Genomic DNA, 26,173 nt, shown 5'->3' with positions numbered 1-26,173 from the left:
TGTGTGTTAACGCTTTATGGTTGGCACATTTGTGACTAACGTAAAAAAAATTCGCGTTTTTCTGATGAAATACATCCGTAAACAACACAATATCTAACCATTTTCTACGAAAAACGATAATCACAAGTCCAAAATAATAAAATTACTTTAAGTCAATTTGATTAATGTTGTCAATCTTCGTTGCGTATCGTCCTTGTAGAAAAATGTGGACCATTTTTAGACTGATCGTGCGGGGTGAGGTAAGTGTTTCATTTTGGCGGGAGGCGGAGAGTGTCCGTTCTGTAGCGTTTAGCTACTACATATTATTATGTATTCTGTGATATCAGCAAAGTTCTCTTTGTAGTATACTAGCGACCCGCCCCGGCTTCGCACGGGTGCAATGCTGATACTAAATACACTACAGAAAAATTGTGAACGTTGTATAGGTATAAAAATATAGCGGCCCGCTCCGGCATCGCACGGGTATAAAATACATAGCCGGGCGGCCGCAAACGCTACGTCCCGTAATTTTTAAATCTGTAATATCTTCGAAAATATTCACTTAAATCATACGGTGTAAAGGGCCATATAGATCTATATTAAATGAACAATGTATCCATGGTATTTAATTGGTTAAGGATTAATGCTGTATTGGTTAAAATCGCTTCGAAAATTAGCCATTATTTGTCGTAAAAAGTAAATGACAAAAAAAAGTTATTGTGGGTTATCCATAAGAGATAGACATATACCATCGCGGACTTTTCTGTAGACCTTTTAAATGTGTATAATACTTAGTACATTATTTTGATAAAACTCGTAGGGTTCAGCCTGCGTTTGCAATGTAAGCGGAATAAATGTAATTTTTTACGACATCACATTAGAAACCTCAAAAATAACAGTACTTCTCCACTACTTAATGGATCTTATTATACATATAAACCTTCCTCTTGAATCACTCTATCTATTAAAAAAAACCGCATCAAAATCCGTTGCGTAGTTTCAAAGATTTAAGCGTACAAAGGGACATAGGGACATAGGGACAGGGAAAGCGACTTTGTTTTATACTATGTAGTGATTAGTTCACATGTACAATAAATTGTAAACAAACCTGAGCGATCTGATCGAATCTGCCAAACAGTTCATTCAGCGTCTTCACCAAGTCCGAAGCGCTCAGACGTTCAGACAATGGTGTAAAGTTGACAATATCAGCGTACAATATACTGACGTTATTGTGACGTTGGACGTGCATTTCATGGAAGCGGGTCTGCTTGGAGTTGTCAGCACACGCATCCGCCATCTTGAGCATTATGGACCTTTTCACCTGAAAATAAGGGTTGTTTTAGAATGGGAATTTTCATGATGTGTTCATGGTAACTGTTTATCAGACGTATGTGCAGACTGAATGTTATCAATTTGACGAAATCATGAAATAAATACATTTTTTATTGGAATATAATATGACGTTTTTCCGACACCAAATTATACCTATTCGTTATAAGTTTTTTTTTTTAAACCGTACAGAACTACGAGGTAAGGTAAAAAGAATACTAAGCAGAATTTAGTAAGATAGAATTTATTTTCTATCTTACTAAATTCTGCTTAGTATTCACAACATAATAAAATATAATTATGTTCTATACTTAGTTCTATTTTAGCCAAGTATAGTGAAACTTTCCAAACAGCCTTTTCGTATATAGACAACCTTTTCAAAGCATTCACAATAACTCTATACAATTCATAAGCGTGCAAGAACTTCAAATATAATTCACTTTGAAGGCATATAGCATAAACCTTTCGAATATGCCAAAACTTTATAATACGGGGTAATAAAATCTTGAGTTTGTTGTTGACAAGTTTCTCGAAGAAACTTTTTACATAAAGCTATTTCAGACGTGGGATTAAAGTAGGGTTTGTATTGGCCTTTAAATATTACGATGAAAGAAAAGAAGTTTAATAAGCATTTTGTATTTATTGTAGAAATGTATACTATAAATAGTATTTAATAGTATTTAATAGTAATTTATACAGTCATATTTACAGTATAATATGAACAAGCACTGATTTGTGGTAACAAAAAGTAACGGTGATAACTCTGTAAATTTAGTTTCCTTTAGTTATCCAGTTTCTTTCAAAAATAATTGACATTTTTTAAATAAACATAAAATACTTTATGGTACACTATTTTAGTAAAAAAAAAATATTTTCCCTAAAGCCACATCAAATAATATTCTATTACCCAAGCCAAGTTACTTTATAAAAACTTACATCATATTATTTATTTTTATCAACTATGTCGTTATGAAACATCTTCACAAAGGCACAGAGGCATATAATAAACAATATTCTTTCCCAACTTGTGACTTAATAAAGAATCTACATTATTACACAATTGTAAACATTTCCTTGAAGTCTAACAAAGAACAATAAAAGCAATTTTATTTTATCTTGAATCGATATCAGCATTCAAGTGTAAACTAAAAGTAATTACTCTGTTCTACACCATTAAGTGCCCTTATCAGCCCTCGAGATGCCTTATTGGATTCTAAAAGCGGTTTCTTCAATACTGTAAATACTTATTTGAAAATTATTGGATATTTTTCATTAAGCTTCTAATGTTAATTTATATTCAAAAACTGTCATTCGTATAATAAAGACCTGTTGATTGTCTTTTTAAATTAATCTTTTTTTTAATTTAGGTAATTTAGGTGGTAGAGTTTCGAAGGCCCTTTGTGTAGTCAAAAATAATATATGTAATATACGTCTAAAAGTAAAATAAAATAATATACGTCAAAAAGTATACCCTATATTAATTGCCTATAGCCTCTCCTGACCCTAAATGTAGCATACAAAAATTACTACTAAACTAAATAATTTGTGCGTAATTGGTATGTTATCTATTATCTTTAAGATATCACTCCCCAAACATTAGATAAAATTATCTTTATAATTTAAACAATGAACACGCAATTTGACGCATCTTTAAACTAAATCAGGTCATTTCCTCTTAAATGCTGATGAAATTAGTCATAGGCTGTAGTATGAATCAAAGACACCATTGTAACCTGAATCATATACCATGTTTGCGTTATGTGTTTTGTCTCACTGATAAATATATTGTGAAATTTTCTTTTCTTTGTTTCGATCGTAGAAAAATATAATAATTATTATCCGTAATGAATCTTATTGAGAAGTCATTATAAAAATATGAAATTTATTAACTTTTATTGAGGTTAAGATTTAAAAAAGTTTCCCAGTTTATCTTAGCTTCTTTTTCCACGTTCTTATAATTAATTCTAATGTTTGTTGGCAACTAAGGTAAATTTAGGTCTGATTTTTCAATCCTTGGTTAAAACTTATTCGTCTAATAATGTATAAAACTACCATTTTAAAAACGTATTCTAATTGCCCGTATTTGACAGTTTACGTGACATTTTAATATTATTGGGTAATACCAAGAAGCTTATATCTAATACACTGGAGATTGCACTATGACCATTAACTTGTCACAAGAAAATATAACCTTGAATGACGTCAGTGTTGTTTTTTGTCTCTTTCTGTGGGTGACCACACTGGTTTGTATATTCAGGATTTTTCGAAATAAAAAAAACTAAAAATCATGGTCTATAAATAATAACGACATATATTTTTAACAGTATTTATATAATAATATTACTGGTCAACTTACATGAATAATTATCATCTTTATAGGTACATACCATTTTAATTGGTAGAGAATGATAGTTTTAAATAACGCTTGATAACTTTTGATCTCATACTACGATTTTTTAATTAAAATGAGTGCTACATACATTAAAACATCGTTTTGGTTACTCAAGCTTCAGTCTAAAACTTTTCAATATTCCAAAGGGAGAGTTGCATCGCTAGTGTTGATGTGTGGTAACGATATTACAGTTCTCAGAAATTCGTATGTCTTTCAGGAGCTGTACTTACGGTTACTAATGGTTTCATGGTGGTTAATTATAATATAATTAAAATTACTTTATCAGTTGAGACGCAGTAACAAGAATGTGGTAAATAAAAAGGTATAGTAAACTTTTCAAAAGGTATTTTTTTTCTGGACCGTAATCCTCAGGCTTAAAATGCAAACTGCATATTCTGGCATGTTGATAAATTTTACCCTTGATAGGCACTATGGACAGCCATTTATTTCTTTTTATTTCATTTTTGGAAAGCTGAAATACGTAAAACAAAAAAATATTAGGTTAAAAAGTATAAATTTCAATGTAAAAAAGAACAAACCACAATATGTGAGTGCAATACCGATGTCGTGTGTTGTTTCATTACTAGTATAAAATTTTTTAAAATGGTGTTCTAAATGTTCATCATAATATTGTTTAGCAATATATTATCGTCGCTATCCGTAAAAACACATCATCATGGTTACCTTACTTGTTAAATTTGTTTGTTGAAAACTTGTTGAAAAATGATGAAAGTATTAGGAAAAGAACTTATTTAACATGATTGCTTAGTAAAGTGATGATAAATTTGACGATTTTTGCCATTAAAATGATTCTAAACAGGTAAATGCATGAGTATTGAGGAATATTGTAAATAACGTAAATATACACTTGCCTGTGAAATTATAGGCCAGAATTTGGTGTCCAAAAACTTCTGCAATTTTTCACAATGCAATACATTATTAATATTCGGAAAATATTTATTAAATACGCAACAATATTAACTTAAATATTCGAAGCGACGCAATTTTTTTGACACTTATGTCATATTGTCAAAGTGAGAGTTGCTACAATTTTATTATGGTAACTACCCATAATCAGGGAATATCGCTTTTTAATAATTGGTTCAGATACTTATTTTATTTAGCATAAATAATAATTGTCTCATCCAACAATGCTTCTGAATGACGTTGTTGGCAATTTATCAACAAACTCATGTACAAAAACTAACCTTTTGCACAGAATATTACAGCATACATAGTAGCCTTGGGAAAACTTCGTATTAACAGTGGCAATACCAAGTTAGGTGTGAAAGTGATAGAACACAACAATTTTCTTGTTACACGTCAAATGTTCATACCGAAATCTCCAGTGTATAAGATATAAGCTTCTTGGGTAATACTTTATTGGACGGATAAGTTTTAACCAAGCATTGAAAAATCGGCTCTTAGAATAGTAGGGAGTTTAACTTAGCACTTAGCGATCATTTTTGTTGCCAATTCAGGCAGGTATTTGATGTTATTTGAATTATTTGAACTCAATTGAATTAAGCCTTTATTAAAGCTTTCAATTATTTTTTCTTGTGTAAAATGTACCACTAATACAAGTCTAATAGTCTCTTTATTTCTTATTCCCTTTTAAAATCCAATAATTTCACTTGTTATTAGATTCAGTCACTCTTCCATTTCTTTAAAAGCTCTAGTTAGAACCTTTGTACTCAAACCAATGGAAAATGCACTCAATTGCACAAAGAATAACGTTTACAATTACATTTTCCTAGACTAAAACGTAATCAGATTATAAAAAATGCAATATTTATCCATTTAAATGGATCATTAGCAATTTTGTCTTCAAGATAATGTTATCATGTTCTTAATAGTTATCAGATGTTATGATAATAAATTGTTTGATAAGCAGTGACCGGGTTATGAAAGATGTGTATTTTTGAACGAGGAAAATGTAACAAAGGAATTTATCTTGTTTATTTGATTAAGAAAAAACATATAGGTTAGAACGCATCACTCATTGTATTACTAAAGAGGCTCGCGGTTAAAAGTACCGAGTAAAAAGTCTCAACTTATCCAGATGTAAAATAATAGGAAATCTTTCTCCGTACATTCATAAGATACGCTTACTAGTTTTGGAGTTATTGAATAACATACATCCATAAAATATAAAAAAGTTCATTTTTAGGGTTCCGTACCGAAACGGGTAAACGGGACCCTATTACTGAGACTTGGTTATCTGTCTCCAGGCTGTGTCTCATAAACCGTGATAGCAACGACTAGTGAAAATTAAAAAAAATAAGGGGTTCCCCATACAATAACTTAAGCGTGCTTTTCTATTATAGAAAGCAAATAACGTACACCGGATATAATCAAGGCTGACTTTTATTTCCCAAATACCCACATAACAAATATGATCCACAGATAATGCATAATGCAAATACACTACATAGTATGGAACCCTTCGTACGCGAGTCCGACTCGCACGTTTTTATTATATTAGTAAAAATAATGTATATTATGGTGGTAACACGAAATAAAGTCTATATTTTGTTCTGCACAATAATCTCAATTCTTAAGTACATTTTTTCCTTCATATATGATAGAATTAATTAGTTAATTAGGGTTAACTTTTTATCATGTTTACCTTCAAAACGTACTGACCTTTACCTTAAATAATATTATATTATTAGTTATTCAATTTTTTATCTGTTGTTGCATTGTATTAATTTTATCTTATTTCGTAGATTGTAAGTTAATTTGTTTAAATTGTTAGTAGTGTATTTGTATAGAATTATAGTGTTAGTCAGTACCGCATTGGGTTTAAAAGGTTATTGATATATGTAATAATAAATAAATAAATAAATAAAACGTCAACAAGATTTAATTTTGGTGTTTTTAATTACCTACTTACCATTAATAAGATTCTGCAGTTTTTTATTTGGTTTTAGAGAAACTGCATGCATAACGCTAATTACATTAGTTAATTATTTTCGTGTAATATTTTTTGTTATTCCTTTATTAATAAATCAAAATATAATTTTATATGGGTTTTCATGAACAATTTATGAACAATCAATTAGATATAAGTAAATACATACTTATATCTAACTAGCAAACCGGGCGAACTCCGTTTCGCCACCCGAGACACCTTTTCTTTGCTATAAACCTCACGGGTCACGGAGCCTGAGACCTTTCCAACGAATGCAAAACCGTGGAAATCGGTTGGTGCGTTCTGGAGTTATAGCGTCAGGAAGGAAAACCCGACTTATTTTTATATAGTAGATTGATTAGAGTAATTTACTTGTATTAGTCTCTGATTTTGGAATTACTCTCAGGCGTTTATTATTTCAGACTTTCGCGCAAACTACTGCATCAAAGAAATCATATTATAATATACTAAATACGGAAAAGGAAGAAACCAATAAATTATATTGACTTATTTGTTAAATGCTTTGATAGTTAAATGCACTTCAGATTAAAATATATCTTTGATAACTTTAACAGCAACACTGATAGGTACTATGATATTAATACTAGTTATAAGTTTGTTTCGGGTAAAAATATAAAAAGGTAGCCTGTGTTTCCTTGGAATTAACTACTAAAGTACTACTAGTATAAAAAAAATATGTGCGTGTACACACGTAAGAAGTGAAACTTCTTTATGACCTTATTTTTCAAAAATAATTTACTATGTGCAACTTTACAGAAATACGACGAATTACGCGTGGTAGGGATAAGAAAAAGATGGCGCGTAACGGAAACATGTCACGCATAACGAAAAAATGTTACACTAAATTTTTTTCCAACCCCGATTTAAAGAATTTTCACTTCAAAAATTGTAAAGAAAGTTGTTGACCCAAATCAAATCAAATGTAAGTTTATTTATTTTATATGAAACTCAGAATTTTTTTGCACATAAAAATAATATAGAAAAAGACTTGTATTTCAATTACCCTATTTAAATATTTTTTATTTATTAATACAAAAAATTGCAACATAAAAGATTTAAGATGAGATAGCCTTATCATATCAATCAGATAACTTAACAATTTAAAAGAGGTCATAGATAAGGCAATGCAAATTTACTAGTCACAAAACCATGTCATGTTTAACTAGTTTCATTTTTTTTAATTATTTTTTTCAATTATTCTTCTTTTATTAGTAACTAGCGGGCCGGCTTCACCAGTAGCACATGTTTACGTTTTCTCTCCATAAGAACCAATACTACTTCAAGGAATATTATTAAAAAAGAATTATTAAGACGATACACGAAAAAAAATCCACTGCTTGGCGGGCGGAGTCTAATAGCTCGCTATCGCGAACGCGGGTGTGCGCGAAGTCATTCTTGCAAACTCGCCGCGCTGCCGCTGGCCGACTCGGGACAAACATGTATGGAGTCGTCATACAGTTATAATATTCTTATACATATATTTAATTGTTGATTTATTGGTTTTATTTTCTTGCTTATAAACAAATAATCTTCTTTTTAACAACTACTTAGACATTATTAATAATTATTATTATTTCGTAATGTTTACTTTATTACAAAACTAGCAACCCGCCCCGGCTTCGCACGGGTGCATTGCTGATACTAAATACACTACAGAAAAACTGTGAACGTTGTATATAAAAATATAGCGGCCCGCTCCGGCTTCGCACATGTATAAAATGTATAGCCGGGCGGCCGGCCGGTACCGCCGCAAACGCTACGTCCCGCAATTTTTAAATCTGTAATATCTTCGAAAATATTCACTTAAATCATACGGTGTAAAGGGCCATATAGATCTATATTAAATGAACAATGTATTCAAGATATTTAATTGGTTAAGGATTAATGCTGTATTGGTTAAAATCGCTTCGAAAATTAGCCATTATTTGTCGTAAAAAGTAAATGACAAAAAAAGTTATTCTGGGTTATCCATAAGAGATAGACATATACCATCGCGGACTTTTCTGTAGACCTTTTCAATGTGTATAATACTTAGTACATTATTTTGATAAAACTCGTAGGGTTCAGCCTGCGTTTGCAATGTAAGCGGAAAAAATGTAATTTTTTACGACATCACATTAGAAACCTCAAAAATAACAGTACTTCTCCACTATTTAATGGATGTAATTATACATATAAACCTTCCTCTTGAATCACTCTATCTATTTAAAAAAACCGCATCAAAATCCGTTGCGTAGTTTCAAAGATTTAAGCGTACAAAGGGACATAGGGATATAGGGACATAGGGAAATAGGGACAGAGAAAGCGACTTTGTTTTATACTATGTAGTGATAATACAGGTTATAAATAATCTTTAAAATAACAAAAAAATATTGTTACTCTGAAAAAATGAAATGGTACTCAATAACGCGGACTACTGAATGGATTTAGATAGAATTTGATGCTGACGTAGATATTACATCATGCCCAGAAATGAAAGGTAATATTTCTGAAAGAAGTAATAAACCCTAATTCTTCTCAGTCAAAGTCAAGAGTGGAAGATATCACTAATACAGTAAAACTGATGCGAAACTTTGGATGTTAATTTGTATATTTTTTTGTTAGTTGTTACTTAATCACGTCAAGACTACATTACCAATTTTGATAAAATATAGCTAATTGCCTGGATTTACACATAGGATACTTTTTATCCGAACTGAACACTTCTGTGGGATAAGACAGGATTCACAATATAATCTAATTCCACGCGGGCAAAGCCGCGGTCGGAATGATATTTTTTTAAATAAAAAAATTGTTTAAAAAAAAACACAAAATATATTGACGCATATATTTATTTTTTGCACTCTATTATAATTGTAATTATTCATTACAAATAATCAAAATAAAATAGCCAGAACAAAGTTAGGCCCTGGTAGGGTAGGTAGGCAGGTACAGCAATGTGAGACGAACACTGGCTTATTTATATACCAATAATAATGTATTATAAACATTAAATTAAGTTTACTTTCTAACAACAAAAATACATAATATTAGCTAATGTGAAAGCGAATCAACAAAAATGAAATGTGCACACAAATATTCATCCAAATCGGTTCATGTCATTAGGAGGAATGACTGCAGCGCCATCTTCCGGGCCCAATTGTGTTTCCAGATCACCCAGGAACTCAATTTAATATACTTACACAAAATTTTTCGAAATGAAAACTCACATTACTATGTAAATATGAATAAACCTGTTTTATTACTAAGCAATTTCCCGCACAGGTGTAGTAAGTAGTAAGTAATAAATGAAATAAATATCAACATCAAATTCTTTATACAACATACTTATCTACCACCTTCTAAGAAATGTAATTCTTGAAATTATTTCGTATTTTTTTTAAATATAATACTACTCCAATGAGCTCCTGTTCCATATTATGTCCACCATACTTCCACTAAGTTCACCATGATTTTTTATTTCTTTGCACTTTGTTGCTTTTTGCTAAAAATGGAATCATGCGATAAAACCAGTAGAGCTTTGATAACATACATTTTTGACTGAATAAAGGTACTTACGAAGGAGTGGATTCACATTGTGAACAATCAGTGGGTTTATTTTCCTTCTGGATTCCGGATTTCTGAACAGATTATTTATGTTATAAATGAAAAAATCTTACACATTCGTTATGTACTTAAAACAGGGGTACATATCAAACATCGTCTATAATACAATTATCATCAAATTTAAAATAAAACCAACTTACTTCATTAATTTGTTCCAATTGTAAGCATTCTTTTTCCTCCAACCTTTATGTTTCTTCTTCTTATTTACTTTATTGTCCCCATTTGTATCATTTTGTCTTATCGTGTTGTCACCCTTTTTTACGATTGCGCGAGCGACACAAGTTCCCCGTGTGACGGCCGTAGCGGGAATGACTCGTGCAGCGATCGGGGTAGGAAGGTACAGGGCGGCTCTCGCTATATTGGCTGGTCGCGCGCTAATTTCAAGTATTTCTTGTTTATTTCAAAACCATCGCATATTTCAAAATTCTAACACGGTAGACGTATAGGTTGTATATTTTATAGTTAATATCCAAAAAGTCGTAACTTTACATTTGTTATTTTGAAGATGCCAGAGATTAAAAAAAAATAACAATGATAACTTTGTATTTTTTTTCTATCGAGAAAATATCATGGAATCATGTTTCTAAAACGGTAGACGTATTGTGTTACTATTGAACTTTCTTGTCAAGAATTTTCATCACGACAACTTTAATAATATAAAAATTACGAAGGTTTGAAAAGGGCCGTAAATGTTAGAAAAATTAATTCATCACCTTAACGAAATTGGTTTAGCCTTTCTCGAGTTTTGCGCTTACCAACACATTTTGCGATTCATTTTTATTATATAGGTTGACTAGCTTTCTGCCCGCGGCTTCGCCCGCGTTTTCAGAGAAAAACCCATTCCCGTAGGATTTCTGGGATAAAACCTATCCTATGTCCTTTCTCGGGTATCAAAATATATCTATACCAAATTACATGCAAATTGGTTCAGTAGTTCAGGCGTGATTGAGTAACAGACAGACAGACAGAGTTACTTTCGCATTTATAATATTATTACTAGCGGTCCGCCCCGGCTTCGCCCGTGGTACATATTTCGCAATAAAAAGTGGCCTATGTCCTTTCTCGGGTATCAAAATATCTCTATACCAAATTTCATGCAAATTGGATTAGTATGGATGTGCTATTTATTAAATAGGTTTGAAGTCGGTGCCGAACATTAAGCACTTGGTATTAAGCCCGTGCACCGACATCAAACCTTTTTAATAATATAGAAAATTAAGCTTTCCGTGCGATTAGAGCTTTTTGTGAAAATTAAGCTCTCCGTGCGATGAGAGTTTTTTGTGAAAATTAAGCTCTACGTGCGATTAGAGCTTTTTAGTGAAAATTAAGCTCTCCATGCGATTAGAGCTTTTTGTGAAAATTAAGCTCTCCATTCGATTAGAGCTTTTTGTGAAAATTATGCTCTCCGTGCGATTAGAGCTTTTTGTGAAAGTTAAGCTTTCCGTGCGATAAGAGCTTTTTGTGGAAATTAAGCTCTCCATGCGATTAGAGCTTTTTGTGAAAATTAAGCTCTCCGTGTGATTAGAGCTTCTTGTGAAAATTAAGCTCTCTGTGTGATTAGAGCTTCTTGTGAAAATTAAGCTCTCCGTGCGATGAAAGTTTTTTGTGAAAATTAAGCTCTCCGTGCGATTAGAGCTTTTTTGTGAAAATTGAGCTTTCCGTGCGAATAGAACTTTTTGTGAAAATTAAGCTCTCCGTGCGATTAGAGCTTTTTTGTGAAAATTGAGCTTTCCGTGCGAATGGAACTTTTTGTGAAAATTAAGCTCTCCATTCGATTAGAGCTTTTTGTGAAAATTATGCTCTCCGTGCGATTAGAGCTTTTTGTGAAAGTTAAGCTTTCCGTGCGATAAGAGCTTTTTGTGGAAATTAAGCTCTCCATGCGATTAGAGCTTTTTGTGAAAATTAAGCTCTCCGTGCGATTAGAGCTTTTTGTGAAAATTAAGCTTTCCGTACGATTAGTTTTTTGTGAAAATTAAGCTCTCCGTGCGATGAAAGTTTTTTGTGAAAATTAAGCTCTCCGTGCGATTAGAGCTTTTTTGTGAAAATTGAGCTTTCCGTGCGAATAGAACTTTTTGTGAAAATTAAGCTCTCCATTCGATTAAAGCTTTTTGTGAAAATTAAGCTCTCCGTGCGATTAGAGCTTTTTGTGAAAATTAAGCTCTCCGTGCGTTTAGAGCCTTTAATGAAAATTAAGCTCTCCATGCGATTAGTTTTTAGTGAATATTAAGCTTTCCGTGCGATTAGAGCTTTTTATGAAAATTAAGCTCTCCGTGTGATAAGAGCTTCTTGTGAAAATTAAGCTCTCTGTGTGATTAGAGCTTCTTGTGAAAATAAAGCTTTCCGTGTGATTAGAGCTTTTTGTGAAAATTAAGCTCTCCATGCGATTAGAGCTTTTTTGTGAAAATTAAGCTCTCCGTGCGATTAGAGCTTTTTGTGAAAATTAAGCTTTCCGTACGATTAGTTTTTTGTGAAAATTAAGCTCTCCGTGCGATGAAAGTTTTTTGTGAAAATTAAGCTCTCCGTGCGATTAGAGCTTTTTTGTGAAAATTGAGCTTTCCGTGCGAATAGAACTTTTTGTGAAAATTAAGCTCTCCATTCGATTAAAGCTTTTTGTGAAAATTAAGCTCTCCGTGCGATTAGAGCTTTTTGTGAAAATTAAGCTCTCCGTGCGATTAGAGCCTTTAATGAAAATTAAGCTCTCCATGCGATTAGTTTTAAGTGAATATTAAGCTTTCCGTGCGATTAGAGCTTTTTATGAAAATTAAGCTCTCCGTGTGATTAGAGCTTCTTGTGAAAATTAAGCTCTCTGTGTGATTAGAGCTTCTTGTGAAAATTAAGCTTTCCGTGTGATTAGAGCTTTTTGTGAAAATTAAGCTCTCCATGCGATTAGAGCTTTTTTGTGAAAATTAAGCTTTCCGTGCGAATAGAGCTTTTTGTGAATATTAAGCTTTCCGTGCTATTAGAGCTTTTTATGAAAATTAAGCTCTCCATGCGATTAGAGCTTTTTTGTGAAAATTAAGCTTTCCGTGCGAATAGAGCTTTTAGTGAAAATTAAACTCTCCGTGCGATTAGAGCTTTTTGCGAAAATTAAGCTCTCCGTGCGATTAGAGCTTTTTGTGAAAATTAAGCTTTCCGTGCGATTAGAGTTTTTTGTGAAAATTAAGCTCTCCGTGCGATTAGTTTTTAACCGACTTCAAAAAAAGGAGGAGGTTATCAATTGGGCCGGTATATTTTTTTTATGTATGTACACCGATTACTCCTTGGTTTCGTTTTTTTTTTGTTCGATGCGGGATGGTGTCGAATTGGTCCCATAAAATTTTTTTTTGGATAGGACCAGTAGTTTTTATTTTATGAACATTTTTGTCTGTACTCGATGACTAAATTGAAATGTAGCAAGTAACTTTGATTCACTTCCCGGTAACCGATTGAGCTGAAATTTTGTATACCGTGTATGTAAATTTGATAGCGATATTTTGCAATAAAAAGTGGCCTATGTCCTTTCTCGGGTATCAAAATATCTCTATACCAAATTTCATGCAAATTGGTTCAGTAGTTAAGGCGTGATTGAGTAACAGACAGACAGACAGAGTTACTTTCACATTTATAATATTAGTAGGGTAACGGCACCAGTGGTCAGCCTCATAACAGCTTTTTGAAGTATTGACAATTGCCATTTCTACAATAATCGTCGAATAAAAAAACGTACAACATGTATGGATTTATTGTTTATTGTAGTTTTGAATCAGCGTTTATCCAAAACAATAATTCTCTTAGTAAAATATATAATTAATTTTAAACAAAAAATGGCCCAGTGTCCCAGTGAACAGCCTCTAAAAACCAATAAACAGCTTTGTTGAACCCAGTGTTCAGCCTTTAGTAAGTTTAACTAATTATGAGATCAAATAAACAATGTTATATCAAAACCAAATATATTAATCACATTTTTATAGCAACGATTCACTTAGCACAAAAAAAAGTATATCGCACATAATACAAATATTATTTTAAACATACTATTACAATCTCTTTGTGTCTTCTTATTTTCTAGGAACTTCTTATTATTTATCATAAAAACAGCAATAATCCTTTTTAAAAAAATCAGCGATATTAGTTTATAATATCTATGGATATTAGTTTATAAGCGATATTAGTTTATAATATAGGATCTCTTTCGGAGGATTTCTCTGGAGGATACTGTTGTCTTGGCGGCATTTTTAGCTAGAAAAAAAGGGAACAATAATAACTTTTGTATATGAATACACATAATACCATTATTTCAAGTAAAACTTAACTAACATGAAGTATTACTTATAGATTTAAACACAAACATTCGCATTTAAACTTAAAATATTATTTCAATAACATCGTGGCTGAATATTGGATCATTGAGACCACAGATTGAGACCCAGTGGTCAGCCGCTTGAAAAAAATATTTTAAAATGCGGCTGACCACTGGGTTTTCTAACAATTAGGAATAATCCCAGTAATCAGCCCCAGGGGCTGTCCATTGGATCTTTCATAAAAAATCAGTATCCAATGGTCAGCCCCTCAAATTTTTAAGTAAAAAAACAATATTTTTTATCAAATTTCATAAAATTAAATGCTCTAAGTAATCTATAAAGTTCTTATCTATAAAACACAATCACATTTCATACTAAAATATGTTATTTCTCACCTTTCAAAAGAGCACCACGTGAAACAAAAAATATTGCAGACATGACACTTCTGCTCTTGTCGGCGGACAGCACCTGTACGAACGTGTTTACTTCTCTCCCCTGACCCCCTGCCGCTCCTATCGCGTGATGAATGAACCAATAACGAAACAGAGCTTCTATTTAAGTGCGCGTGATTTGGTTATTTTGATTACAGCGATATTTATGGCCAATAAACAACGCAATAGGCTGATCACTGGTTCCTGGCTGACCACTGGTGCCGTTACCCTATGGATTAAAACCCTCATGTAATGACTCAAATAAACTTAATCCTTTTTAATGACTTTCTAAGAAAAAGAAAACAAAAGCTCCCATGATTAGTATTAAAAATTAAAATATATAAACAATGCATAAGACCATAATTACTAATTTGTTTAGAGTAAAAGTTCGCAGAAATTTATTTCAAGACATTGTTTGTACCCTTTCATATCATAAAAAGCCGCGACTTTATTCTTATCTAGTCAATGTTTTTAGGTCAACAGGATAATCCTAAAAAACCTAATAATACTTAAGTATGCGATAACTCCTTATCTGTATTCGGAAATCGCAAAATCTCTTTATACTTTTATTTGAAGAGATAACGTATTTAAATAGAAAAATATTATTTATAATGCAATAATTTTGGCATTTATTTATAATACTTGTTAGTAGCTATCTAGCTAATCTTTATGAATGATATCGTAAAGATTTATTTTTAGCGCGAATCTATTTTCGCGAATGATATTTATCCTAATTCTATTTGTTTTTCCTCTATTTTTAGATATACTGATAACGTTTTTACGACGGTGCTGCAATCATTTATTTTATCTGATTATTGCAATATATTTGTCACATGAGTATATAAATAGTACATAGACAAAGTTTAATACAATCGCGCAAATCGGTTCCACTCTGTGGTTCCACTACTGCAAGCATGTGTGTGCGTGCCACTGAGCAGATGTCATTTGTCTCTGTACTATTTATTTACTCATATTATGATATACTAGAAATCATGGACAAATGACACAGGAAACAAAATAACGTCACCTAATGATAAACGTAGAATGAAAGCCATTACCATTAACATCACAAATAAGGTGAATGTACGTGTGTATACTATGAAATTAATCTATACTAATATTATTATAAAGCTGAAAAGTTTGTATGTTTGTTTGTTTGTTTGAACGCGCTAATCTAGGGAACTACTGGTCCGATTTGAAAAATTATTATATCAGTTTATCTATAAGGCCTTTTATTTCGAAATCATCAATACCTATACCTCATACCTATAGTCGCATAAATACATATTTTATCGAAAATTATACCATATGTCTATTTCATATACCTACCTATTATTTATATTATCCTAATAAATATCTTACTTACTTACTTACTTACTTCAACGGCGCAACGACCCAAAGAGGATCTTGGCCTCCGACACCAAAAGTTTAAATATCAGAATAAATATTTGTAATATGCATGTTTATTATTCTATATTGTTTAAGCCAAAATTATTTGAACAATATTTGAACCAGTTCATGGTTTATTACGCGCACTAATAATTTCCATCAATTTAACTTCAATACAAAATGAGTTCATACAAACTTACAATAAACATGCTATGTTATCTCTACAATATCTGTGGTAGATTTACAGATGTTGCATTCACCACATTTCTTGCAAAAATAAATCATTTCATTTCATTTCATTTCATTACACATAAACACGCAAAAAATAACAAATGATAATTTCTTTAATTTATTAATTGTCATGTCCTAGCTCACGATCAATAACAAAACCTCTTATATGCTTTTATTCCTTATAGGTCTTGGCCAAATCATTAATACCAAGTAAAGGTTGCCTCAATAACCTTTAAATTTACAAAAACACATCAATTAAAGGAGATATTCATGGAAATTCTTTGAGTAACATTTAAAAAAATTCTTTATGAACAGAAATTTTATGGTACCTAGCTTTCCGCCCGCGGCTTCGTCCGCGTTTTCAAAGAAAAACCTAAATAGTTCCCGTTCTCGTGGGATTTCTGGGATAAAACTTATCCTATGTGTTAATCCAAGTTACTCTCTATGTGTGTGCTAAATTTAATTGTAATACTCACCTATACGTACACACACATCCATCCTCTCAAACTTTCGCATTTATAATATTAGTAGGAAACTAATAGGATAACATATTCATAAAATAATGCGTACAAGAGAAAGTAAATGCAATTTTATTATTCAAATTCAACTTTTAACATGTTCTTCTATCTCGGAGTATTCGTGTCGCCAGTAAATAACTAATGATTTGCATACAGACTCATATTAATTTCATCCTAGCCTATTCTAGAGTCATTTTATGTTCAAAAAGCCAAATATAATAAAGAATCCATTGAACTCCACACAAATAACATTTATATACTATAAAACATCTGGGTTTTTATGCCGTAATTTGAAGTTAATTTATTAAGATGTTTTGGAAAACATTCAAAATGCAATAGGATATCACATAAGTAAATATTTATAGAAAATCCTTACTAATATTAATAATGTCTAGAAGTGAAGTCCCGTGTCCCCTAGTGGGGTAAGGGGCAGATGCATTATACATCTGTTTCATTGGTCGACTTTCTTTAGGGACAAGTAGGTGACCAGCCATCTGTGTCCTGCCAGACCGAAACATTCTTTTTTTCGTCTCCACCGGGAATCGGACCCAGGACCCTATAGTCGCTGGTTCTACGCTCACGCGTCAACCACTGTACCAAGGAGGCGGTCAATATTTTAATGTGAAAGATAATTATAGGGTACTTTTTATAGAATTGATAACACTACAAGGTTGCTACTTTTACTTTATTTATGATACTGTTTTCTTCGAATCAGACAAAAAATATCGTCGTAAGTAAATACAGTATCATTTAGTTATTACACTCTTGTGATGTATTAGGGACAACTATGTAACAAGCTCTACGTTATGATGAAATTGCGTCTCTATAGATATTTTACTATAGATCGGTAACCTTATGACATGATTCAAAGCAAATAAAAGAAGCCTTTTGAACGTATCAATGCCTGAGTATAGAGGAGACTAGAGGAGTAAAAGAGACGAGATATTATCACATGGCGCATCTACTTCTTTATAAGTATAATATTAATTATCTCCTCATATCAAGTATAAATAAATATAAATATTTCAAAACAATTTTCACACACGGCACGATCTGATCCCATACTAAGCTTTCGCTTGTGTTATGGAAACCAGATGGCTGATAAACATACATATATAATTTTTAAATAAATACTTATATAGATAATTAACACCCAGACACAGAGCAAACATCTATGTTCATCACACAAATATTTGCCCCGGGTGGGAATCGAACCCACGACCTCTGGCTTGGAAGGCAGGGCCACTACCAACCAAGCCAACCGGTCAGTCAGTTAGTAAAGTCTCAGTCTCAGTATAGTCTTCTCATAATAAGTATTATAGCGTTTGTTTACATAACATAAAGTAGAAATCAATGAGGCAAATAATTTATGAACGCCATTATACAACAGTCGACTTTAAACAAGTGATTAATAACTATTATGTTCAAATAGAAAAAACAAAGGTAATATGAATCTTTAATGAGATAGGATTTCCCCGACACCCGTATATAGGCAGGTCCACACAGAGCGAGCAGACTCGTATGCCGACGGATGGTCATATTATAATCAAATCCAAATTAAGCAAAATGCTCGTTTGAGCTCTATGATATATAAAAAAGCTAGATACGTTACCCGCTCTCTATTTTGGCAAGAAAAAACTCAGCTAAGTGCCCGAGTTTCACTTAGTCACGGACCATTCAGCGTCGCGTCGTGGCTGGACGTTCTTTTTATATTTTAATCGGCAGTTGTTATTACCACAGTATTACCATATTTTATTGTAATACTGTGTTATTACGAAGTACATGAGTGAGACATGTATTATGTCTCGTGCGTGAGAGTGAAAGAGAGAACAACTGTATTGGTGATAATGCGTTAGTAAGTAGGTATGTATTAATTACGCTGTTTTTTAGTGCAATGATGTTGGCGTATGCCGCGTCTACTAGTATAATAGAGTCATTGTTTGAGCCATTTAATTTAGTAACATTCCAAGTAAATGTCGTACACGCGTTTTCTGCGCGCGTTGCTTCGCGAGGCTGCTCGCTCTGTGTGATCCCGCCTTATCGATAATTACAATAAACAGATCCGTATAATGGCAGAACATTAAATTATACGTAAATCCTTTGTCACTGTTCTTGTTTCATTTAACAGGATCAATATTTGTGGCTTTGCTTGATATGGCAAGGTTGACCATGCAACTTGTATGTTTATTGCAATGTGTGTGTATTTTTCCATGCATTTCTGAGGAAAATTTATAACAAGCATTTTTTATTATCCTTATATTTATGAGCAGATGACATATTTTTGCGATACCAATGAAACAGCATAAATATCGAAAGGGAGCAATTGAATATGATTATATTTTGTTAACCGATAGTGATACAGTAAATGACTCTACTGTTATGTAAAATAAATAAATTGTCCATGACGAGAATAAATAATGATGAATTAACTTTTTATCGCCGGTATTAGCGAAATAGAATGGTCATATGTTTTAGGATATAATTGGATTTATTCTAACCGTACCTAGTACGGTCAACAATAATCCTCAGACACATTTAACAAAGTAACAAATATTTAAATTTTGCAATACTAAAGAATATGTTATCTACATCTATAGTTTACAATATGGAATTGCAATTATTATAATTATTTTGCAAGGAATAATTATTGATATCTCGCTGTCGCTGACAAAGGAAAACATTGCGGGAAGAAAATATTAATCGTTTATTCACCTTAGCATTGCTTTTTAATTTGCTAATCAACCTTTTGTTCCGATGTCAGGTTTGAGGTTATAATTTGCAAGGTTTTTTTTTCAATTGAACTTATAAATATGAGGATTTCCGTAAAGTTTTTATTTATTTATTTATTTAACAATTCAATATAGTTGTACAGACAGGAAACCTTAGAACTAATTACAGAAAAAGACAGAGTACAACTTATTTGGCGGCCCTATCACTTAGTAGTGATCTCTTCCAGGCAACCACGGTAAAGGGTAAACAAGCGATGGATGGCTTATTGGCTTAAATAACAGTTATTTGAATACTCGAAAAATTATTATCATAAAGTGTAATTCTAATCTCTTACCTGCGTAACTGCTGTAACGTAACCTAACAGGAAAATTTTCCATTCATTTAAACTTTTTTATATTGTAATTTTTATTTTTATCAATAATTCTGGTATACTTTACCGATTTGGATAATAAATCTTCTTATTATTTACGTATCTTTAGTGCATTTGAACTAACGACTCTCCTTAAAAGTTTGTAAGATAGAGCGTCCAATATTGTGATCATTTTAATCGTAAAAAACACATTCAATTTGTTATTGCTTTTTAAGATACGCGTTTGACCGGAAAAGGTTAAAATCTTATTTATATACTGTTTCAAATATGTTTATACTTTAGACATAATACTCTTTCCGCCCGCGACTTCGCTGGCTTTGTCTCAAACCTACTAAATTATATACTAAAACTTTCCTCAAGAATCACTCTATCTATTAAAAATATCGCATTAAAATCTGTTGCGTAGTTACTAGTTACATATAAAGATTTAAGCATACATAGGGATATAGGGACATAGGGTTAGAGAAAACCACTTTGTTTTATACTAGATAGAAATGTAGTGATTATGTTTACTACGTAAAAATGTATTGAATGGACGCTACTTTTGTAATAAGGTCAGCCTTGTTCATGTCATACAACTCAGAGATAAGGGTATTTATATATCAAGACTTCATTTGATGACCATTTCGATAAGTTTTAATTTATTTATTCTTTGTATTATTATTAGAACTTTACTATTTTATATGCAAATCATGAAAATTGGTACCAAGCAAATAAGTTTGTTTACAAACAATATTTATCTACACCATAATTATCTAAAAAGTGTTTCTCGATCACGCGATTCAGAAATCGAGTTTACGATAACGCACCGTTCCCCTCTACGTATGAACATGAATCACTATGCGCCGGCGTTCCATGCGCTCGTAGAGTTGGCAGAAACGTTCGACGCGTTGTCCATCACGCACGTATGTTATATATACTAGCGGCCCCGTGCATACCTTGCGGTACTCCAAACATTTCGATTTTTATTATGCCAGTGTGAGTGCTTGTGATTACCAAGTGATCTGTTTTGTGAACTTTGTGAAGTGTTAAAATGTTTCCGAGAATACAAGGATTGGTGAGTTTATTTATTATTTATTTTTTAATATTTTTTAAATGTAGAAAATGTATCGGACGTAACAACCATTAACTTAATTAAATATACATGTTCACCTTGTTGTTATACAACCTTAAACTTACGATTGCTAAATGGAAGAAATAATATCCCCGAAATTATGCAACCAAGGCTACAGAGGACATTAAGAATTTTTATCTCAAATTGTAAGTATATTAAGTGGAGTTAAAACGTATAAAAGAGAATAATTTTCCACAATGACGAAGACACATCGATTATCATCTGTAATATTAATAACAACCTAGATATACGTTTATGATACCTACAATTTAATAGTATTTTTAACCTACAAAACCAAACAAGGAATGAAACTAATCCTCAGTAACAAATCGGCTTAGTCAACTAATATTAAATTATCATCACGTTCGCTGCAAATTCACTTTCTAACTTTTCTTGTTCTAAATAGCTATGCGTTTAATAATGGTTTAATCATCAAATCAAATTTAATCGTTTTTAGTCGCTGAAAATCAGCTCTACAATGAAGGCCTGTGCTTTTCATTGTAAAATGCTGAGCGGCAATCCTTTTAGCATTTAGGTTGTTAGATTAAGTAGTAAGTACTTAAATTGTTAATTTTTATATTGCCTATCTGCTAATTAAAAGTTTTATTTTATTTTTTTTTATTTCCTTACTATCAAATTAAAATCTACTTTAAGCAACTATAATAATATTTATTACTAAGGATACTTTGGCTCACACTATCGATGCAATAATTGTATATGTATTTATGCTTTGCCCATCGGTTGATTGGAAGAAATGGCTCATAGCCATAAGGCCGCCAATTGTATACAATGAAGAATAAATAAATGAACTGTACAACCGTTAACTCTATAAAACATTATTTCATCACAAATATATCTCTACATGTAGAGTTTCAATGATATTCCGTACATTTTACAGTTATAGTCATTTATGTTATGACTGTTTATGTTCTCGGAATTCCTCCTACAGCTACGTGATGACGAGTGCATTATTACGTGAATCAAAATTTCTTTGAACTCAAATATATCTCATAAACTTGAATCATTCGATCAAACGTGGGAGTAACGGAACCATTGAATTGAAACCATCAATTTTGTTATTATTTCAGATGCTGTTTTAAAATAATTAGATTAGTAGCTAATTTAGTTGAACATGAAATACCTGAGACATAGATATCTTAAAAATAATAAAATTTAATAATATTAAAATTGCATTGTGTACTAAATTTATTACAAAGGATCATTGTATGCAACTAACTTCTTAATCACAGGTTTAAAATTCTTACAAGTATCAATAAAACATATTTGCAAATAGCTTATATTATACAAATATAGATAATTGGAGCAAATACGAGAGACTTAAAAGATAAAGACATTTATATGACTTCAATACAAACAATTGCAGTTGCTATAAACTTTATTTCCTTAGCTATATTATCAATTAGATTTTACAGTTTTATGGGAGTAATATTTAAATATATTTTAAGTAAATAATTATGTAATAATATGTTCATTTAATTCAATCTGTGTATCGTTAATAATATGATGAGATTTAATTCCGAAAATGAGGTTTACGTCTCCGTCATTACTAAAATTAATACGTAGCATTAAATTACGTACAAACCTATTAATTTTAATAACATTTATTTGCTCATAAGTCATAACATAGTTTTGCATAAAATTCAGTATAAGATACAATAAAGGTAATATTATGTACATAAGTATATTTTTGTTTTGTTTCTAATCTATACTAATATTATAAAGCTGAAGAGTTTGTTTGTTTGTTTGTTTAAACGCGCTTATCTTGGGAACTACTGGTCCGATTTGAAAAATTATTTCAGTGTTAGATAGTCCATTTATCGAGGAAGGTTATAGGCTATATAACATCACGCTACGACTAACAGGAGTGGAGCCACGGGGGTGAAACCACGCGGAGCAGCTAGTTTAATTTATATAATTTAGCGTGTATTTTTACAATTAAAAATACAAGTAAATAATATAATTTGAGTACCTACAAAATATACAATTCACTTAAAAATTAGTTAATACTAAACTACCTATCATTGAAGTTTGACTTTCTTGTCAATCAATGCAACATTCCTGATGCATATGCATGACCTTTTTAAAGGTCATGGTTGTTGATGCTAAGCCTTAGTGTCAAAGGTAAAATGTACGTCGTGATTGCAGTTGAATATAGTATATATATTATAATATGTATGGAACTAATAAGCCAAATATGATGTTATTCTATAAAATTATCTGCAGCCAAATCGATTTATTTTTTTAAATATGCATTCCAAAATTTAATTAATGGATGTTTTTTATTTTTATAGTGCTACGTTAGGTAGTAAATAAATATATTATTTTAGCATTAGGTTTCAAAGGTAATTTTCATGGGAAAAGTCACAAATTATATCATAAAATCGGGATGGGAAAAAAAAACTTTCTTTCGCAATAATAATGTTCGTTCAGATTTCATTTTCAAGATATAATCTACAAATATAAAATACATACCTACCCAATATAAATAAAAAATGCTTTTTAATGAGCTATCTACAAAGTTACAAACTATATCTATATGTATTTAAATATGTAAAGTAAATAACAAACACACAAAGCTTTTTTAAACGGTAAAAATAAATAGTCTAATCTAAAAGACTACAATGTAACAAAAGTGTGTTCTTTATTGATAAAGGTACATGTTGAAATTATCTTGTACTAGCTTTGCTCCGCGGTTTTACCCGCAGTTTTCAGCTCCTGTTGGTCTTTGCATGATGATATATTATGTATAGCCTGTAGCCGTCCTCGATAAATGGGCTATCTAACACCGAAAGAATTTTTCAAATCGGACCAGTAGTTCCCGAGATTAGCGCGTTCAAACAAACAAACAAACAACTAGATTTGATCTATCAAATTCTTTCAGTTAGGCATTTAATAGCAACACTAATTTCATTCAGGGATCAAATTCCGGTAGAGCCTATAGAGATAAAGTACCTACCTAAATATGTTTATGTTTGTACCAAAAAACTCTTAAAATGCTGCAATGGCTTAAATTATATTATACTAGTGGTCCGCCCAGGCTTCGCTCGTGGTATATATTTACGTTTTCTCTCCATAAGAACCATCCTCGTACTTCAAGGATTATAATAAAAAAATAATTATCGAAATCGGTCCACCCGTTCGCGTGATGCCGTGACCAAGGAAAACGGGTTTCATTTTTATATAACTATAATGTAGATTTCCCGAAAAGCTATAGGTTTGATTCCTAAGTTATAGACTCTGTACCCAGAGTAACAAATTCAATAAACAGTTAAAAAAATAACTTGTAGTTAGTAATTAATTGTTTAATCAATCCTTGGTTAAAACTTATGCATCGAATAACTACCATTTCAAAAATGTATTCTAATTGTCCGTATTTGACAGTTTACAGGTGACATTTTAAAATGTTCGTGTAATACTTTATTGGACGGATAAATTTTAACCAAGGATTGAAAAATCGGCCCTAAAAAATTAAAAGTCTCACACAGTAATTACGAAGAGCTAATTATTACGAAATAAGTAAACAATTTATGAATGAGTTCATTACACAAGATAACCTTAACGTTCGTGCACTTACGTATAATTTATAGTCGATTATATTAATGTCAGATTGTCTGTATGTTTGACAAGTTTCATAAATTGTATTTTAATTTTGAAGTCTAGTTTCAAAACTTGTAATGTCCCTGATAACCTATTAAATACTTTGATAATAAAACAAATCCAGAAATCTTTAAATTTTCTATTATTCACTCGCTAAAACTTAACAAATAGTACACAAAAACTTTCCTCGAGAACCACTCTATCTATTAAAACAAACCGTATCAATATCTGTTACATAGTTTTAAAGATCTAAGCATACAGAGACGGAAAGCGGGAAGCAACTTGGTTTTATACTAGGTATGTATTAAAGGACAGCTGAAAAGTATGAAATAAGGCATTGATTTATTTATAATAACTTCTTTTTATATACCTATGTATATATTTGGTTAGCCTTAAAATAAATTATTTATTCATGCATTCGTGACTGGAGTAGTGGCATTCCAAATAATTTCAAGGTATGATCTGTGCTGTGAAGTGGTTATATTTGTTTTGAATTTTCGACAGAGTTTTTATATAAATTTTACTGAGAGACGTTATAATGAGGTTGAATTACACGTAAGAGCGATGCTATTTGTATTATTTCAGTATAAATATAGTTAAAAACGCTTTAAAAAGAACAACTCATGAAATTATTATCTCGTCACCTGCCCTAGCTGTGCTCAGCGGTTTTATCCGCAGTGCTCCGCTCCTGTTGGTCTTAGCGAGATGATATATAGCATATATCCTTCCTCGATAAATGGGCTATCTAACACCAAAAACATTTTTCAAATCGGACCAGTAGTTCCCGAGATTAGCGCGTTCAAACAAACAAATAAACTCTTCAGCTTTATAATATTAGTATAGATAAGTAGTTGAACTAAATCCCTTTAAAGTGGGTCAAAATCGAGTCAAAAGGAGTACAAACTTACAAACATACAGATGAAGCTAAAAGCGTGTTTATAAATGTTCTACTTTTAAGTCTGACTTCCCTAGTAAACACCGGTTCTATGTTACTTTTTTGACGTCATGAGAGTTGGTTTTTACAATTACTTAATTATATTTTTTAAAATCATAATATACCTTTAATAGAAGAAAACCCGGACATAAATAATTACATAATATTTTTATAGTCGATCGGTCGAACCCATTCGCGAAAAAGTGAACCATCACTGCATTTTGGTGTTGAAATATACTCATATTTCCTTCAGTTTATATAAATTGCGTTTTAATTAAAACTCGCATGTCTTTCTTGTAATTACAATTTATAAACAC

General features: G+C 31.6%; 2 protein-coding genes across 3 annotated transcripts in view; one reads left to right on the top strand and one right to left on the bottom strand.

Annotated features, from left to right (window-relative positions):
- The window catches only part of Ac76E (adenylate cyclase type 2 Ac76E), a 209,507-nt gene that overhangs the window by 33,722 nt on the left and 149,612 nt on the right, over window positions 1–26,173 (bottom strand). For both annotated transcript variants that reach the window (XM_089701777.1, XM_089701778.1), the window contains one exon: window positions 1,088–1,300. In XM_089701777.1, coding sequence (XP_089557903.1) covers window positions 1,088–1,300 — 213 coding nt within the window. The remainder of the gene's footprint in view (window positions 1–1,087; window positions 1,301–26,173) is intronic.
- Window positions 21,053–26,173, top strand: part of LOC149484260 (uncharacterized) — a 64,049-nt gene continuing 58,928 nt past the window's right edge. The window contains exon 1 of the mRNA XM_089701813.1: window positions 21,053–21,247. Coding sequence (XP_089557939.1) covers window positions 21,224–21,247 — 24 coding nt within the window. The 5' untranslated portion in view covers window positions 21,053–21,223. The remainder of the gene's footprint in view (window positions 21,248–26,173) is intronic.

The sequence above is a fragment of the Colias philodice genome, chromosome 12 (genome assembly GCF_061535455.1).
Source record: "Colias philodice isolate Cphi_HAF_F1 chromosome 12, ilColPhil1 Martin Lab GWU primary, whole genome shotgun sequence".
In the NCBI taxonomy this organism is placed as follows: domain Eukaryota; kingdom Metazoa; phylum Arthropoda; class Insecta; order Lepidoptera; family Pieridae; genus Colias; species Colias philodice.
The sequence above is the reverse complement of the archived record's forward strand: the minus strand, read 5'-3'. Positions and strand labels throughout refer to the sequence as shown.